Source organism: Pseudophryne corroboree, chromosome 6 (genome assembly GCF_028390025.1).
Source record: "Pseudophryne corroboree isolate aPseCor3 chromosome 6, aPseCor3.hap2, whole genome shotgun sequence".
Lineage (NCBI taxonomy): Eukaryota > Metazoa > Chordata > Amphibia > Anura > Myobatrachidae > Pseudophryne > Pseudophryne corroboree.
Genome location: NC_086449.1, coordinates 115,402,936 through 115,421,002, shown reverse-complemented (window position 1 = coordinate 115,421,002; position 18,067 = coordinate 115,402,936). Strand labels below are relative to the sequence as shown.

The window sequence follows — 18,067 nt, the reverse complement described above, 5'->3', positions numbered from 1 at the left end:
TGATAGACAAGTGATCCCAAGGTGTATATGAATAAACCTGTGTGTGTGTGTTTATATATTTTTCCTTTTCAAATTCCTATTAATTTTAAAGATACAATTAAAGGTTATATGTTAATGATACCTAAGGGTATATCTAGCCCTATTTATATTTCAAAGAGTGCCCCCAAGATAGAGTCTTCTTTTCTCTTTCTAGAATATTTGGTTTTCTGACTCTGGGGAGCAACACCAACCCTGTATTATGGTGAATCTACCCGAGTAATCATAGGTATTTGGTTTTCTTTAAAGAATTAACCCCCCTCGTGTGTTCATTTTGTGTGTAACTGTGTCATCCAGGCACAAACAAGGGGGTATCTTGTTGCGGATCATCACAAATGTTTCTTCCTACTGTTTCTGCTAGTTCTCACTAGCTCTCTGAAGATCCAGCACAGATTATATTATTAGAGTTAATAATACTGTACCAATCTAAGATACAACAGTGCATATATATTGTATATGCACATATATATATGTATATATATATATATATATATATATTTTTATAGGCCAATATACTTGTCTGGTATCGTTATTTTCTTTTGGGAAGAGTTTGAAATAGGATTGTAGAGTTGAACACTGTATAATACTTCTTTGAGATGACTAGCTTCAGCCTAAAAAATGAATTGACTGTAAGGCGTAAAATTAATGAGGACATCAGTACTATATTTCCCAGTGACATTAATCACACGGACACAAACCCCAAGTGGGAAGAAGACTTTAATAAGTTAAAATATGTTCTTCAAAAACAGTTGAGAATCAGCTGGGATTTGACCACATTAGAGAATTATCAAAAACAACGCATTTACCCTAGGGGTTTGAGACCGAAAGTTTTTCCTGCTTTTCCCTTGGCCACAGAAGCATTAAAAACAGAATGGGAAACATGCTTGTTAAGATGTTCACATGAACTTACGAACATCTTACTGAAGCATGATAATTTAATGCTGGATAAATGTGAAAAAGAAATTGATACATTGGGTAAAACCTTAGAACAATGGGAACAGGATGGTCAATTCCAGAGGGTTTTTGAACAAAACAAGAGAGACCTAGATAGTTATGAAAAAACTATAATTGAACGTAAAAAGAATAAATTTTTGAGGGATAAGAAGGATTTTGCAAGTGGCCAAGTATTTAAATGGAGGAATATACAGAAAAGAGTGTACAATAAGGATACTCGTGCAAACTACAATTATACATCATCTGAGGCTGAATCCTCTGGAGAAGAGTCAAATGAGACGCAGTTTTTCAATAATAGAAAAAGTGCAAAAGACTCAGAGGGTTTTTTAGACAAGAATCGTGGTGCCAAGGGAGGGCACCAGGACACAAAAGGAAGACGAGGAGGTCAACAAAGAAGAGGAAGGGCAAGATGGGGCTCTCCATCCCCAAACAGATATCCGATTCGTGCCAGGAAAGAGAAGTACAGTGTTCTTTGAACTCCTTGTGATAGACAAGTGATCCCAAGGTGTATATGAATAAACCTGTGTGTGTGTTTATATATTTTTCCTTTTCAAATTCCTATTAATTTTAAAGATACAATTAAAGGTTATATTTTAATGATACCTAAGGGTATATCTGGCCCTATTTATATTTCAAAGAGTGCCCCCAAGATAGAGTCCTGTGAGTACACAGCAGCAGTCTGCGAGTACTGGACGCGGGTATTTCATACCCAATTCTGCGGGTACAGTTATAGCTCTTGCCCTAGGAAGTATATGGTGCAGGGCCGGTGCCAGGTTGTTCGGCGCCCTCCTGCAAACTATAAATTTGCGCCCTCCCTTCTCTACTTTACAAAGGGACAGCGTCGCAAATTGGAGTGTGGTCTCAGGAAAGATTAGATAGATAGATAGATAGATAGATAGATAGACGAAGAACGCACTCAGAGGCTTCTAAACGGTGTAAAAATAAGATTTTACTTACCGATAAATCTATTTCTCGGAGTCCGTAGTGGATGCTGGGGTTCCTGAAAGGACCATGGGGAATAGCGGCTCCGCAGGAGACAGGGCACAAAAAGTAAAGCTTTTCCAGATCAGGTGGTGTGCACTGGCTCCTCCCCCTATGACCCTCCTCCAGACTCCAGTTAGGTACTGTGCCCGGACGAGCGTACACAATAAGGGAGGATTTTGAATCCCGGGTAAGACTCATACCAGCCACACCAATCACACCGTACAACTTGTGATCTAAACCCAGTTAACAGTATGATAACAGCGGAGCCTCTGAAAGATGGCTTCCTTCAACAATAACCCGAATTAGTTAACAATAACTATGTACAATTATTGCAGATAATCCGCACTTGGGATGGGCGCCCAGCATCCACTACGGACTCCGAGAAATAGATTTATCGGTAAGTAAAATCTTATTTTCTCTATCGTCCTAGTGGATGCTGGGGTTCCTGAAAGGACCATGGGGATTATACCAAAGCTCCCAAACGGGCGGGAGAGTGCGGATGACTCTGCAGCACCGAATGAGAGAACTCCAGGTCCTCCCTAGCCAGAGTATCAAATTTGTAAAATTTTACAAACGTGTTCTCCCCTGACCACGTAGCTGCTCGGCAGAGTTGTAATGCCGAGACCCCTCGGGCAGCCGCCCAAGATGAGCCCACCTTCCTTGTGGAGTGGGCCTTTACAGATTTAGGCTGTGGCAGGCCTGCCACAGAATGTGCAAGTTGGATTGTGCTACAGATCCAACGAGCAATCGTCTGCTTAGACGCAGGAGCACCCATCTTGTTGGGTGCATACAATATAAACAACGAGTCAGATTTTCTGACTCCAGCTGTCCTTGCAATATATATTTTTAATGCTCTGACAACGTCCAGTAACTTGGAGTCCTCCAAGTCACTTGTAGCCGCAGGCACTACAATAGGCTGGTTCAGATGAAATGCTGACACCACCTTAGGGAGAAAATGCGGACGAGTCCGCAGTTCTGCCCTGTCCGAATGGAAAATCAGATATGGGCTTTTGTAAGATAAAGCTGCCAGTTCTGACACTCTCCTGGCCGAAGCCAGGGCTAGAAGCATGGTCACTTTCCATGTGAGATATTTCAAATCCACCTTTTTTAGTGGTTCAAACCAATGAGATTTTAGAAATTCCAAAACCACATTGAGATCCCACGGTGCCACTGGAGGCACCACAGGCGGCTGTATATACAGCACTCCCTTAACAAAGGTCTGGACTTCAGGGACTGAAGCCAATTCTTTTTGAAAGAAAATCGACAGGGCCGAAATTTGAACCTTAATAGATCCCAATTTGAGACCCATAGACAATCCTGATTGCAGGAAATGTAGGAATCGACCCAGTTGAAATTCCTCCGTCGGAGCACTCCGATCTTCGCACCACGCAACATATTTTCGCCAAATTCGGTGATAATGTTGCACGGTTACTTCCTTCCTCGCTTTAATCAAAGTAGGAATGACTTCTTCCGGCATGCCTTTTTCCTTTAGGATCCGGCGTTCAACCGCCATGCCGTCAAACGCAGCCGCGGTAAGTCTTGAAACAGACAGGGACCCTGCTGAAGCAAGTCCCTCCTTAGAGGTAGAGGCCACGGATCTTCCGTGATCATCTCTTGAAGTTCCGGGTACCAAGTCCTTCTTGGCCAATCCGGAACCACTAGTATCGTTCTCACGCCTCTTTGCCGTATAATTCTCAATACTTTTGGTATGAGAGGCAGAGGAGGAAACACATACACCGACTGGTACACCCAAGGCGTTACCAGCGCGTCCACAGCTATTGCCTGCGGATCTCTTGACCTGGCGCAATACCTGTCCAGTTTTTTGTTGAGGCGAGACGCCATCATGTCCACCATCGGTCTTTCCCAACGGGTTACCAGCATGTGGAAGACTTCTGGATGAAGTCCCCACTCTCCCGGGTGAAGATCGTGTCTGCTGAGGAAGTCTGCTTCCCAGTTGTCCACTCCCGGGATGAACACTGCTGACAGTGCTATCACATGATTCTCTGCCCAGCGAAGAATCCTTGCAGCTTCTGCCATTGCACTCCTGCTTCTTGTGCCGCCCTGTCTGTTCACATGGGCGACTGCCGTGATGTTGTCCGACTGGATCAACACCGATTTTTCTTGAAGCAGAGGTTCTGCCTGGCTTAGAGCATTGTATATTGCTCTTAGTTCCAATATGTTTATGTGAAGAGACGTTTCCAGGCTCGTCCATACTCCCTGGAAGTTTCTTCCTTGTGTGACTGCTCCCCAGCCTCTCAGGCTGGCGTCCGTGGTCACCAGGATCCAATCCTGTATGCCGAATCTGCGGCCCTCCAATAGATGAGGACTCTGCAACCACCACAGAAGAGACACCCTTGTCCTTGGAGACAGGGTTATCCGTAGGTGCATCTGAAGATGCGACCCTGACCATTTGTCCAACAGATCCCTTTGGAAAATTCTTGCGTGGAATCTGCCGAATGGAATTGCTTCGTAAGAAGCCACCATTTTTCCCAGGACTCTTGTGCATTGATGTACAGACACCTTTCCTGGTTTTAGGAGGTTCCTGACAAGCTCGGATAACTCCTTGGCTTTTTCCTCCGGGAGAAAAACCTTTTTCTGAACCGTGTCCAGAATCATCCCTAGGAACAGCAGACGAGTTGTCGGCATTAACTGGGATTTTGGAATATTCAGAATCCACCCGTGCTGTTTTAGCACTTCTTGAGACAGTGCTAATCCCATCTCTAGCTGTTCTCTGGGCCTTGCCCTTATTAGGAGATCGTCCAAGTATGGGATAATTAATACGCCATTTCTTCGAAGAAGAATCATCATCTCGGCCATTACCTTTGTAAAGACCCGAGGTGCCGTGGACAATCCGAACGGCAGCGTCTGAAACTGATAGTGACAGTTTTGTACAACGAACCTGAGGTACCCCTGGTGTGAGGGGTAAATTGGAACATGGAGATACGCATCCTTGATGTCCAAGGATACCATAAAGTCCCCCTCTTCCAGGTTCGCTATCACTGCTCTGAGTGACTCCATCTTGAACTTGAACTTCTTTATGTACAGGTTCAAGGACTTCAGATTTAGAATAGCCCTTACCGAGCCATCCGGCTTCGGTACCACAAAAAGAGTGGAATAATACCCCTTCCCTTGTTGTAGAAGAGGTACCTTGACTATCACCTGCTGAGAGTACAGCTTGTGAATGGCTTCCAAAACCGTCTCCCTTTCGGAGGGGGACGTTGGTAAAACAGACTTCAGGAAACGGCGAGGTGGATCTGTCTCTAATTCCAACCTGTACCCCTGAGATATTATCTGCAGGATCCAGGGATCTACTTGCGAGTGAGCCCACTGCGCGCTGTAATTTTTGAGACGACCCCCCACCGTCCCCGAGTCCGCTTGAGAAGCCCCAGCGTCATGCTGAGGCTTTTGTAGAAGCCGGGGAGGGCTTCTGTTCCTGGGAAGGAGCTGCCTGTTGCTGTCTCTTCCCTCGACCTCTGCCTCGTGGCAGATATGAATAGCCCTTTGCTCTCTTATTTTTAAAGGAACGAAAGGGCTGCGGTTGAAAGGTCGGTGCCTTTTTCTGTTGGGGAGTGACTTGAGGTAGAAAGGTGGATTTCCCGGCTGTAGCCGTGGCCACCAAATCTGATAGACCGACTCCAAATAACTCCTCCCCTTTATACTGCAAAACTTCCATATGCCGTTTTGAGTCCGCATCGCCTGTCCACTGTCGCGTCCATAAAGTTCTTCTGGCCGAAATGGACATAGCACTTACCCGTGATGCCAGTGTGCAGATATCCCTCTGTGCATCACGCATATAAAGAAATGCATCCTTTATTTGTTCTAACGACAGTAAAATATTGTCCCTGTCCAGGGTATCAATATTTTCAATCAGGGACTCTGACCAAACTACCCCAGCACTGCACATCCAGGCAGTCGCTATAGCTGGTCGTAGTATAACACCTGCATGTGTGTATATACTTTTTTGGATATTTTCCATCCTCCTATCTGATGGATCTTTAAGTGCGGCCGTCTCAGGAGAGGGTAACGCCACTTGTTTAGATAAGCGTGTTAGCGCCTTGTCCACCCTAGGAGGTGTTTCCCAGCGCTCCCTAACCTCTGGCGGGAAAGGGTATAATGCCAATAATTTCTTTGAAATTATCAGCTTTTTATCAGGGGCAACCCACGCTTCATTACACACGTCATTTAATTCTTCTGATTCAGGAAAAACTATAGGTAGTTTTTTCACACCCCACATAATACCCTGTTTAGTGGTACCTGTAGTATCAGCTAAATGTAACGCCTCCTTCATTGCCAAAATCATATAACGTGTGGCCCTACTGGAAAATACGGTTGATTCGTCACCGTCACCACTGGAGTCATCGCCTGTGTCTGGGTCTGTGTCGACCGACTGAGGCAAAGGGCGTTTCACAGCCCCTGACGGTGTTTGAGTCGCCTGGACAGGCACTAATTGATTGTCCGGCCGTCTCATGTCGTCAAACGACTGCTTTAGCGTGTTGACACTATCCCGTAGTTCCATAAATAAAGGCATCCATTCTGGTGTCGACTCCCTAGGGGGTGACATCCTCATATTTGGCAATTGCTCCGCCTCCACGCCAATATCGTCCTCATACATGTCGACACACACGTACCGACACACAGCAGACACACAGGGAATGCTCCTAACGAAGACAGGACCCACTAGCCCTTTGGGGAGACAGAGGGAGAGTTTGCCAGCACACACCAAAAGCGCTATATATATATATATATCAGGGATAGCCTTATAATAAGTGCTCCCTTATAGCTGCTTTGTTATATCAAAATATCGCCATAAATTTGCCCCCCCTCTCTGTTTTACCCTGTTTCTGTAGTGCAGTGCAGGGGAGAGACTTGGGAGCCGTCCTGACCAGCGGAGCTGTGAGAGGAAATGGCGCCGTGTGCTGAGGAGATAGGCCCCGCCCCTTTTCTGGCGGGCTCGTCTCCCGCTATTTAGAGAAATCAGGCAGGGGTTAAATATCTCCATATAGCCTCTGGGGGCTATATGTGAGGTATTTTTAGCCTTTATATAGGTTACATTTGCCTCCCAGGGCGCCCCCCTCCCAGCGCCCTGCACCCTCAGTGACTGCCGTGTGAAGTGTGCTGAGAGGAAAATGGCGCACAGCTGCAGTGCTGTGCGCTACCTTTAGAAGACTGCAGGAGTCTTCAGCCGCCGATTCTGGACCTCTTCTGACTTCAGCATCTGCAAGGGGGCCGGCGGCGCGGCTCCGGTGACCATCCAGGCTGTACCTGTGATCGTCCCTCTGGAGCTTGATGTCCAGTAGCCAAGAAGCCAATCCATCCTGCACGCAGGTGAGTTGACTCCTTCTCCCCTCAGTCCCTCGCTGCAGTGATCCTGTTGCCAGCAGGAATCACTGTAAAATAAAAAACCTAGCTAAACTTTTTCTAAGCAGCTCTTTAGGAGAGCCACCTAGATTGCACCCTTCTCGGCCGGGCACAAAAATCTAACTGGAGTCTGGAGGAGGGTCATAGGGGGAGGAGCCAGTGCACACCACCTGATCTGGAAAAGCTTTACTTTTTGTGCCCTGTCTCCTGCGGAGCCGCTATTCCCCATGGTCCTTTCAGGAACCCCAGCATCCACTAGGACGATAGAGAAAGTGGATTTAATTAAGTCAACATTTCAGAGATGTACTCCCCTTCCTATGGACAGCAATCCACATCCCCGAAACGTTGACTTAATTAAATCCACTTTTACACCATTCACCAGCCTCCGAGTGCCGCCTTCATCTGTATTCTATTATAGAGACACAGGCCTACTAAGGAGGGCACAGGAGCAAGTAAGCCCTAAGGGGACATCATAGAGTGCCGGATTCATTGTAAAATGAATAAATACTGGTGCCTTCACATGAAAGTTAGGGAGATACAGTATTAGTGGTACGGCACTCATGGCTAAAATACTGTAAGTTGCACAATACTGCAGAAAGTTGTCAGTATTACATTGGATTTAAATGAAATAAATATACGCTTACCGCACACTAGGTAGGGAGGGTTTCTGCAAGTGCGGAGAAGACACACAACGCTCCTGCAGCTTGCTTCTTGTGCTTGGACAGGTTGCATCCTTCCGCTGTAGGCTGGCCTTGGCAATGGGGACAGAAGATTTTCAGCGCGGGCGCAGCATACTATCTTGCTGTGAGGATCTTGCTGTGTGTAGCGCAATGACGCCGCCATTGCGGTGTCATGAAAAGCTATCCTGGATAGCATTTCATGACACCGCAATGGCAGGGTCATTGCGCTACACACAGCAAGTGGCGGGAGTTGCTGGGGAGGGGGTCGGCGAGCAGGGGGTGTCGTGTGGCGGCAGATGGATGGCTGGTGCGGTATGCATTATAAATAAGTTAGCCGCAGCTGGCTCATTTTGTGCCCCTCCATACCTGGGGGCCCCTCTGTACCTCTAGCCTGGGAGGGGTGTACCCTTTGTACCCCCCCAGTCGCTGGGCCTGGACAGAACACCGGGGTGGTGACAATGACTGGGACAGAACACAGTAGGGGTACCAACGGTTGGGACAGAACATGTGGGGGGGGGGGGCATAGTGACAGAATACAGGGGTGGTGACAAGGATTGGGACAGAACACGGGGGAGGTGACAATGGTTGGGACAGAACACGGGTGGGGTGACAATGGCTGACACAGAACACAAGGGTGGTGACAATGGTTGGGACAGAAAACGGGTGGGTGACAATGGCTGACACAGAATACAGAGAGGAGGGGGAGTGACATCAAGACTAGAACAGAACACAGAGGTTAGGGGGGATTACAAAGTACAAAGTCACTGTTGTGTCCCTGACAGCCGGCGATCTGCTCCCCCATCCCCCCCCCCCCCTTATTACCTATGAGACCTGGTGACTGTCAGCTAATGAGAGACTTCCAGGTATCTGCAATAATGCAAGATCCCGGAGTCTCTGTGTATATGATGTTAACCCGGCTACTGCGGCGCTGCCCCCACATTCTCTCCCCCTGCTCAGTGACAACTCATGTCGACCTTTAGACCTGTCGACCTAGAAACCCTGTCGACCTTCCATCCGTGTCGACCTAGTGACTGTCGACCTATAGTGGTCGACCTAAACATTGTCGACCTAGATACTGTCGATTTGATGAACCACACCCACATGTACACGCACATACATATTAAGGTTCATTTTGGAAGGAGCCAAATAACCTACCAGTATATTTTTGGATTGTGGAAGCAAAATGAAGCACTCGGGGGAAACCCACACAAGCACAAGGAGAACATACAAACTCCACCACAGTTATTGTCACGGTGAGCATAAAGAATAAAACCTGAAGATCTCAGTACTGTGAGGCAGTAATGCTAACCATTACATCAACTATTTCTCCCTGCAAAATGAAATATCTGTTGTGTAGCCTGTGGGTGCTTTGTATTGCAACCTGCATTACCCACAGGTACACTGCTGCATAAACAGAATCATTTCCACTATTGCCAAACATATGTTTTTTAGCTTTGTAAATGACTTTGAGGCCTATTTATCACATGATGACAATCCACAACAGTAGCGTTTTAAAAATAATAAAAAAATACCCTAATGTCTTGCTGCGCATGTGCCGCCATCACTACAGCCGCCGTTGGGTTGACCCCCCACCATTGCGACCTTTCACCCGCGTTCCTCGGACCCCCCTTCATGGTAAATATACTTACCAGTCCAGGGAGCCGGTGATCGCTACTCCTGCAGGGCTGCCGGGCACCAGATCCTGTGCGCTGCTGTGACCCCGGGTGCTGTAAAGTGAGCTGCCGCTTTGCAGCATCACTTTACTGCACCGTGGGTCACAGCGCAGCACATGAAGAACTTGGCGCCCGGAAGCCCACATCGGAGCACCGATCACCGGCTCCCTGGACTGGTAAGTATGTATTTTATTTTTATTTACTTTTATTTATTTATTTTTGTTTTAACCAGTGATCAGCTTGTATGTCCATCGGACACGCAGAGCTGATCACCGGAGCCTGGTCCCCGCAGAGCTTTCTCTGCCAGGGGGCAGAGATAGATGGGGAACGGCTGCATATCGCAGTGCTGCCCTGTGATTTTGCCAGCCTGTGCTGGCGTTAATATCACATGGCACACTGCAGTGTTTTTTTACCTTTTTCTTTTTAGTAAATAGGGCCATATAGCATTTCCCATTGTAAGTATGGGCTATGCGATGTGAGTTACTACACTAAAAAAAATTACAATTAAAGGGTTTGGAGCAGTTTTTCATGAATACATTAAAGTGATACTAAAATAATGTTAATAAATAGGCATCTTCATGTATTTTTCCCTTTATCATATTAACTGTTACTTTTCACTTCACAAATTTTTATCTGTAAAACAGCCCTTGCAAAATTATTAGCGAACTCCAAATGGATATAATTGTGTCTCACCTTGACTGAACCGTTACTATACATCTGAATCATATTCTCAGCTCCCTGTCTCACTCTCATCTCAATGCCCAGTTGACGCTCTAATCTCGAGATACGAGATTGCTTGTCTTGGCAGAGGACACTAAAGGGGGTAATGCCACCTGGAAGAAAGGAGAGGTACATACATTTATTTTTACTATCTCGGACCGTGAAGAACATATCATACTGTACATCTCATGGTGATGCAGACAATAGGTCTACAATGACAATGCTGACACCACAATGTGGACAGTTATGTCAACACTCTTAAAATTCTTACTTCTCAGGATGTTGACATGTTCACAATGTTTACATTTGAAATGTGGACATGTAAAATTTAGACATTGCCAGAATGTTGACATTAGGGTCAGGCTACGGGACAGAAGGGTTAGGGTTAGGCCCTAAGGGAAGGTTTGGGTTAGGCACTAGAGGGAGAGTTAGGGATTAGTGTTAGGGACAATGTACTCACTGGAACACCGCTCCGATGACTGAACTGACACTAACAGTCATATGACCGCCGGAACCAGAGAGATGCGACTGCAGACATCAGGAACAGGTAAGTCAGTGCGGAGACGCCAGTGATGCTATGTCGACATTATATTATGTTGACATTTCATCAGTGCCTACATGATGAATGTCAACATGGTCATGGTCGACAGTCTGAATGTCGTCATATCATCTTATGATGTCCATATAGCCATATAGGATATGGTGAGGATTGACCGGGCACAATGTTGGGCCAATTATAGAAAGAGGTAAAGACCAATAGTGACCCAGGAACTTGGTAAATCATACATACATAATCCCCAGCTCTGAGGAATTACAGTACCTGGGCTGGGCGTTGGACAAGCATCAAGTCCTTCCAGTTCTTGTCTCAAGTTATCTAGTCTTCTCTCACATGTTCTTAGCATGGTCTCCACATGACCAAGGTTCTTTCGCTCAGTGGTAGCTCTCCGCAGTCTCTCTGCTCCATCCTTAATCTTCAGCTCCCTGCAGATCTCCCTGCGCAGGCGCTCTCTCTCCTCCTCAAGCCCTTGTTCCCCTTTGTCGCCGTCCACCCCTGGTGGGTCGCTCCCATCTAAACTCTGCATCTCTTCATTCTGTTCTCCAACACTGGCTCTTCCTTCTCTCACCGCCTGCATCTCTCCTCTGCCCAAAGGTACATTCGCCTCTCTCCTGGCACCGTCCTTTCCTTTCTCACTACAGGGAGTGTAGACATTAACCTGGGGAGAAGACAAAAAACTGGTAAGTGGGTTTATAAGTTGCAGAAATAACACTATTATGCAGCACAATGAGAAACTCTATACTGAATGTCTAAAATAAGATGCAAACTAACAGGTTACGTAAAATGAAAAATATATAGTTTAGTGTTGATTAGATTTATTGTTTTGGTTTTATGCCTTTTGTTCTTGCTGCAGTTGAAGTGAAGGGAGCAGGGAGGTCAGATTATGACTGCAGCAGGAACAGGTGGCATAATACCAAAACAATAAAAATCTAATCATAGTGGGAATCACACCCATGACCTCAGTGCTGAGGCAGTAATGCTAAGCATTACACTATCCGTACGGGATCCGGCGGCGCTCAGGATCCTGGCGGTCACCATGCCAATGCCGGGATTCTGAGCGTTCACATGCCTGACAGTCGGCATGCCGACTAACAGGGACTATTCCCAATCATGGGTGTCCACGACACCCATTGAGTGGGATTAGAACCTGTGGCGAGCATTCTATTGTCGGGATCCCGGGGTCGGTATGCTGACTGCTGGGATCTCCAGCGCCGGTCTACCCTACCCAACCCATCCATACTGCCCTTAAGGGTCCTTAAATTTATTGAACATAAAATATATTTATGTTACTTTATACTCATCGATCGCTCCCTGACTAATGGAAAGTTTTCCACCTCACTTTGCAGCTACAGTTTTTTCCTTTTGTTTTCAACAGCACTTTATTGTTCCCAAACAGAAAATATGCCAGTCATGCTAAGTGTGCTGCTAAGATAGCTCTGGGAGTTTCTAGTCCTGCTATTTGAAGGTGGAATCAGCTAATTTCTGTGGAGTTTGCTACTGCGCAGACTCCATGTTGCTGCTTCTCCAGGAGAGGTTCATTCCCTGTACCAAGATGACTGCTGTGTCTACTACTGAGCATATGTGGAGCCATCTTGAATCTGTGTTTGAGTGCCACAGTTGAATACAGTAGTCTTCCACTTAGCTCCAGTTAGACCTGTGTTTACCAGCAATATAGGCGCTGTTCCCGCATCCTGTATCGCTTCCCGGTACCTACATACACATGGTGAGCTGGATAACACTCTGCTCCACTCAGTCTCTGCACCATTTACCAGTGTGTATAACAGTGAGTACAGCTGTACCTGCTTTATCTTCAGAAAAAAACTCCACTGGTTAAGTAACTGAGCTGCTCATTATCTCAGGGCATCTGCTAGTGTGTACAGAAACTCTGCTCCATCCTCAAGCCTGTACACACAAATTCCAACAATTTCTACAGTCTCCACCCTAAATTGGCTCCCGCTCCACAGCCCTAGTTGAGATGTCCATTTTCTTGTCAATATTAAGCTCTCTACATCCCCATACACTATCAGCCTCAGGGGTGAGGAGTCGGTGGCATTGTTATTGGGGCATGCAGTAATTATGACGACAATTATGGACCATCTTAATGTCAACACCACAATTGTCAACAGTCATGATGTAGACATTGTTGAATTAAAAATGTAATCTGGAACAGCACTAATACAAAATCTGTGAACCACTGGTAGGTCAGTAAAAATCAAGACAAATTTATATTAATGTAAATACATTTTTAATATCTATAAGTAAATTTAAAATATACTAAGTTATACAAATATAGCATTACCATAAAAAATTTTTTTTAATACCTGCCGGTAAATCCTTTTCCCTTGGCCCGTAGAGGATGTTGGGGACACTTCAAGAACCATGAGGTATAGACGGGATCCGCAGGAGACATGGGCACTTTAAGACTTTGAAAGGTGTGTGAACTGGCTCCTCCCTCTATGCCCCTCCTCCAGACTCCAGTTATAGGAACTGTGCCCAGGGAGACGGACATTTCGAGGAAAGGATTTATTGTTAACTAAGGTGGGACATACACCAGCTCACACCTCAAAAATGCCGTACAACATGGCATTTAACAGAAAACTCCAGTCAACGGCATGAACAACGTCAGCAACAGGCTGACCATAACGTAACACAACCCATGTGAAAACATAACTAACAACTGCAGATAGAGTCCGCACAGGGAAGGGCGCCCAGCATCCTCTACGGACTAAGAGAAAAGGATTTACCGGTAGGTATTAAAATCCTATTTTCTCATACGTCCTAGAGGATGCTGGGGACACTTCAAGAACCATGGGGTTTATACCAAAGCTCTAGAATGGGCGGGAGAGTGCGGATGACTCGGCAGCACCGATTGCCCAAACATGAGGTCCTCATCAGCCAGGGTCTCAAACTTGTAAAATTTAGCAGAAGTGATTGAACCCGACCAAGTAGCTGCTCGGCAGAGTTGTAATGCCGAGACCCCCCGGGCAGCCGCCCAGGATGAGCCCACCTTTCTGGTAGAGTGGGCCTTCACTGATTTCGGTAACGGCAATGCAGACGTAGAATGAGCATGCTGAATCGTATTACAGATCCAGCGCGCAATAGTCTGCTTGGAAGCAGGCGTCCCAATCTTGTTGGTAGCATACAGGACAAACAGAGCTTCCGTTTTCCTAAGTTGAGCCGTTCTGGCGACATAAATCTTTAAGGCCCTGACAACATCGAGAGATTTTGACTCCGTGAAGGCGTCAGTAGCCACCGGTACCACAATAGGCTGGTTCATGTGGAACGATGAAACCACCTTCGGCAGAAATTGTTGACGAGTCCTCAACTCCGCTCTATCTTCATGGAAGATTAAATAAGGACTCTTGTGAGACAAAGCCGCTAACTCAGACACCCGCTTTGCAGATGCTAAGGCCAATAGCATGACCACTTTCCAAGTGAGAAATTTCAACTCTACCTTCTGTAAAGGTTCAAACCAATGTGACTAAAGGAAATGCAACACCACGGTAAGATCCCATGGTGCCACTGGGAGCACAAATGGAGGTTGGATGTGCAAAACTCCTTTCACGAAAGTCTCAACTTCTGGAAGGAAGGCCAATTGTTTTTGAAAGAAAACCGATAAGGCCGAAATTTGTACTTTAATCGAGCCTAACTTTAGGCCCGCATCCACACCTGCTTGCAGGAAATGGAGGAAACGCCCTAGCTGAAATTCTTCCGTAGGAGCCTTCTTGGATTCACATCAAGACACATATTTTCTCCAAATACGGTGATAATGTTTAGACGTTACTCCTTTTCTAGCCTGAAGAAGTGTGGGAATGACTTCACTGGGAATACCCTTTCGGGCTAGGATCTGGCGTTCAACCGCCAAGCCGTCAAACTTAGCCACGGTAAGTCGTGATATACGCATGGCCCCTGCTGTAACAGATCCTCTCGCAGAGGAAGAGGCCAGGGATCTCTTATGAGTAATTCCTGAAGATCTGGATACCAAGCCCTCCTTAGCCAGTCCGGAACAATGAGGATCGCCTGAACTTTTGTTCTTCTTATGCTCTTTAGCACCTTTGGAATGAGTGGAAGCGGAGGGAACACGTACACCGACTGAAACACCCATGGTGTCACCAGCGCGTCCACTGCTATTGCTTGAGGGTCCCTCGACCTGGAACAATATCTCTGAAGTTTGTTGTTGAGGCGAGACGCCATCATGTCTATTTGAGGAATTCCCCAAAGACTTGTCACTTCTGTGAAGACCTCTTGATGAAGACCCCACTCTCCTAGATGGAGATCGTGTCTGCTGAGGAAGTCTGCTTCCCAGTTGTCCACTCCTGTAATGAAGATTGCTGACAGAGCGCTTGTATGTCTTTCCGCCCAGCGGAGAACTTTTGCGGCCTCTGCCATTGCCGCCCTGCTCTTTGTTCCGCCCTGGCGGTTTATGTGCACTACTGCTGTTATGTTGTCTGACTGTATTAGGACCGGCAGGTTGCGAAGAGGACATTCCGCTTGAAGAAGGCCGTTGTAAATGGCCCTTAACTCCAGAATGTTTATGTGTAAACAAACTTCCTGGCTTGACCATTTTCCCTGGAAGGTTTCCCCCTGTGTGACTGCTCCCCAGCCTCGGAGACTCACATCTGTGGTTACTAGGATCCAGTCCTGGATCCCGAACCTGTGTCCCTCTAGGAGGTGAGAGCTGTGCAGCCATCACAGAAGTGAGATTCTGGTCTTGGAGGACAGGATTATTTTCCGGTGTATGTGCAGATGGAATCCGGACCACTTGTCCAATAGGTCCCACTGAAACACTCTGGCATGGAATCTGACAAATTGAATGGCCTCGTAGGCCGCCACCATCTTCCCCAGCAATCCACTGCATTGATGGATTGATACTCTCGCTGGTTTCATAATTTGTTTGACCAAACTCTGAATTTCCAGAATCTTCCCTTCTGGAAGAAAACCTCTCTGTAATTCCGTGTCCAGAATCATTCCCAAAAACGACAGCCGTTTCATCGGATTCAACTGTGACTTTGGCAAGTTTAGGAGCCAACCATGTTGCTGCAGAACTGTCAGGGAGAGCGCAATGTCCTGCTCCAGCTTGTCTTTGGATCTCGCCTTTATCAGGAGATCGTCCAAGTAAGTGAAAATTGTGACTCCTTGTTTGTGAAGGAGAACCATCATATCCGCCATTACCTTGGTGAAAATCCTCGGAGCCGTGGACAGACCAAACGGCAACGTCTGAAATTGGTAATGACCATCCTGAATAGCAAACCTCAGGTAAGCCTGATGCGGAGGATATATGGGGACGTGTAAGTAGGCATCCTTTATGTCGACCGACACCATGAAATCCCCTTCCTCCAGACTGGAGATCACTGCTCGGAGAGATTCCATCTTGAATTTGAATTTTCTTAGGTAAAGATTGAGGGACTTTAGGTTCAGAATTGGTCTGACTGAGCCGTCCGGTTTCGGGACCACAAACAGGCTTGAATAGAAACCTTCTCCCTGATGTGATGGGGGAACCCTGATAATGAGTTGATTTAGACACAACTTTTGTATTGCATTGCATACAACCTTCCTGTCCGGAAGAGAAGCTGGTAAGGCCAATTTGAAAAATCGGTGAGGGGGAACGTCTTGAAACTCCAGTTTTGTACCCCTGGGACACTATTTCTAAAACCCATGGGTCCAGGGCCGAACGAGCCCAGAATTGACTGAAGAGCTTGAGATGTGCCCCCATCGGTGTGGACTCCCACAGAGGAGCCCCAGCGTCATGCGGTGGATTTGGCAAAAGCCGGGGAGGACTTCTGCTCCTGGAAACCTGCCACGGCCGGAGAGCTTTTACCCTTTCCTCTTCCCCTATTAGCAAGGAAGGAATAACCTCGGCCTTTTTTGTATTTATTTGGCCGAAAGGACTGCATCTGAAAGTGGTGAGCTTTCTTTTGTTGTGGAGGAACATAAGGCAAAAATGACGACTTAGCCGTAGATACCAAATCAGTGAGGGTATCCAAACTCCAGGTCGACAACAAAAAGGTCGACACACCTTTGGTCGACGCCAATTGGTCGACACACCTTAGTTCGACATGGACAAAAGGTCGACAGGAACAAGGTCGACATGGAAAAAGGTCGACATGAGTTTTTCACAATTTTTTTTATCTTTTTTGGAACCTTTTCATACTTAACGATCCACGTGGACTACGATTGGAACGGTAATCTGTGCCGAGCGAAGCGGTAGCGGAGCGAAGGCACCATGCCCGAAGCATGGCGAGTAAAGCGACACCAAAAAAAACATAAAAACTAATGTCGACCTTTTCCCATGTCGACATTTTGTCCATGTCGACCTAAGGTGTGTCGACCAATTGGCGTCGACCTAAGGTGTGTCGACCTTTTTGTTGTCGACCCTGAGTCCCAGACCCATCAGTGAGACTGTCACCAAACAAGACACTACCCTTATATGGGAGAGACTCCATAGCTTTCTTAGAGTCAGCATCAGCATTCCATTGATAAATCCACAATGCCCTCCTAGCTGAAATCGCCATGGTATTGGCTTTGGATCCCAAAATGCCTATATCTCTCGCCGCCTCCTTTAGGTAGGCCGCAGCGTCCTTGATATAACCCAGAGTTAACAGGATGCTATCCCTATCTAGGGTATCTATATCAGATGACAAGTTCTCTGCCCACTTTTCAATAGCACTACTCACCCACGCAGATGCGATGGTTGGTCTGAGCAGTGTACCTGTGGTGACGTAAATGGATTTTAACGGATTTTCCTGTCTATGATCCGCAGGATCCTTAAGGGCTGCTGTGTCAGGAGACGGTAAAGCCACCTTTTTAGACAACCGTGATAGAGCCTTGCCCACAATTGGGGATGACTCCCACTTTTCTCTATCCCCAGAGGGGAACGGATACGCCACCTGAATCCTTTTGGGAATCAGAAACTTTTTGTCAGGATTTTCCCACATTTTCTCAAAGAGGGTATTCAGTTCATAAGAGGGAGTAAACGTTACTCAGGTTTCTTTTCCTTGTACATACAGACCCTAGTATCAGGAACAGCAGGGTCCTCGGATGGAATCAGTACTAAATGCCGCCGGCCGGAATCCCGGCGGTCGAAATGCCGACGCCGGAATCCCGAC

The 18,067-nt window shown here is 46.7% G+C and overlaps 1 protein-coding gene across 3 annotated transcripts in view; it reads right to left on the bottom strand.

Moving 5' to 3' along the window:
• LOC134936600 (serine/threonine-protein kinase N1-like) overlaps nucleotides 1-18,067 on the bottom strand; it is a 287,425-nt gene that overhangs the window by 117,738 nt on the left and 151,620 nt on the right. For all 3 annotated transcript variants that reach the window (XM_063931713.1, XM_063931712.1, XM_063931711.1), the window contains exons 2-3: nucleotides 11,226-11,619; nucleotides 10,379-10,518 (exon numbers count right to left, since the gene is read on the bottom strand). In XM_063931713.1, the coding sequence (XP_063787783.1) occupies nucleotides 10,379-10,518; nucleotides 11,226-11,538 (453 nt within the window). In that variant the 5' untranslated portion in view covers nucleotides 11,539-11,619. The remainder of the gene's footprint in view (nucleotides 1-10,378; nucleotides 10,519-11,225; nucleotides 11,620-18,067) is intronic.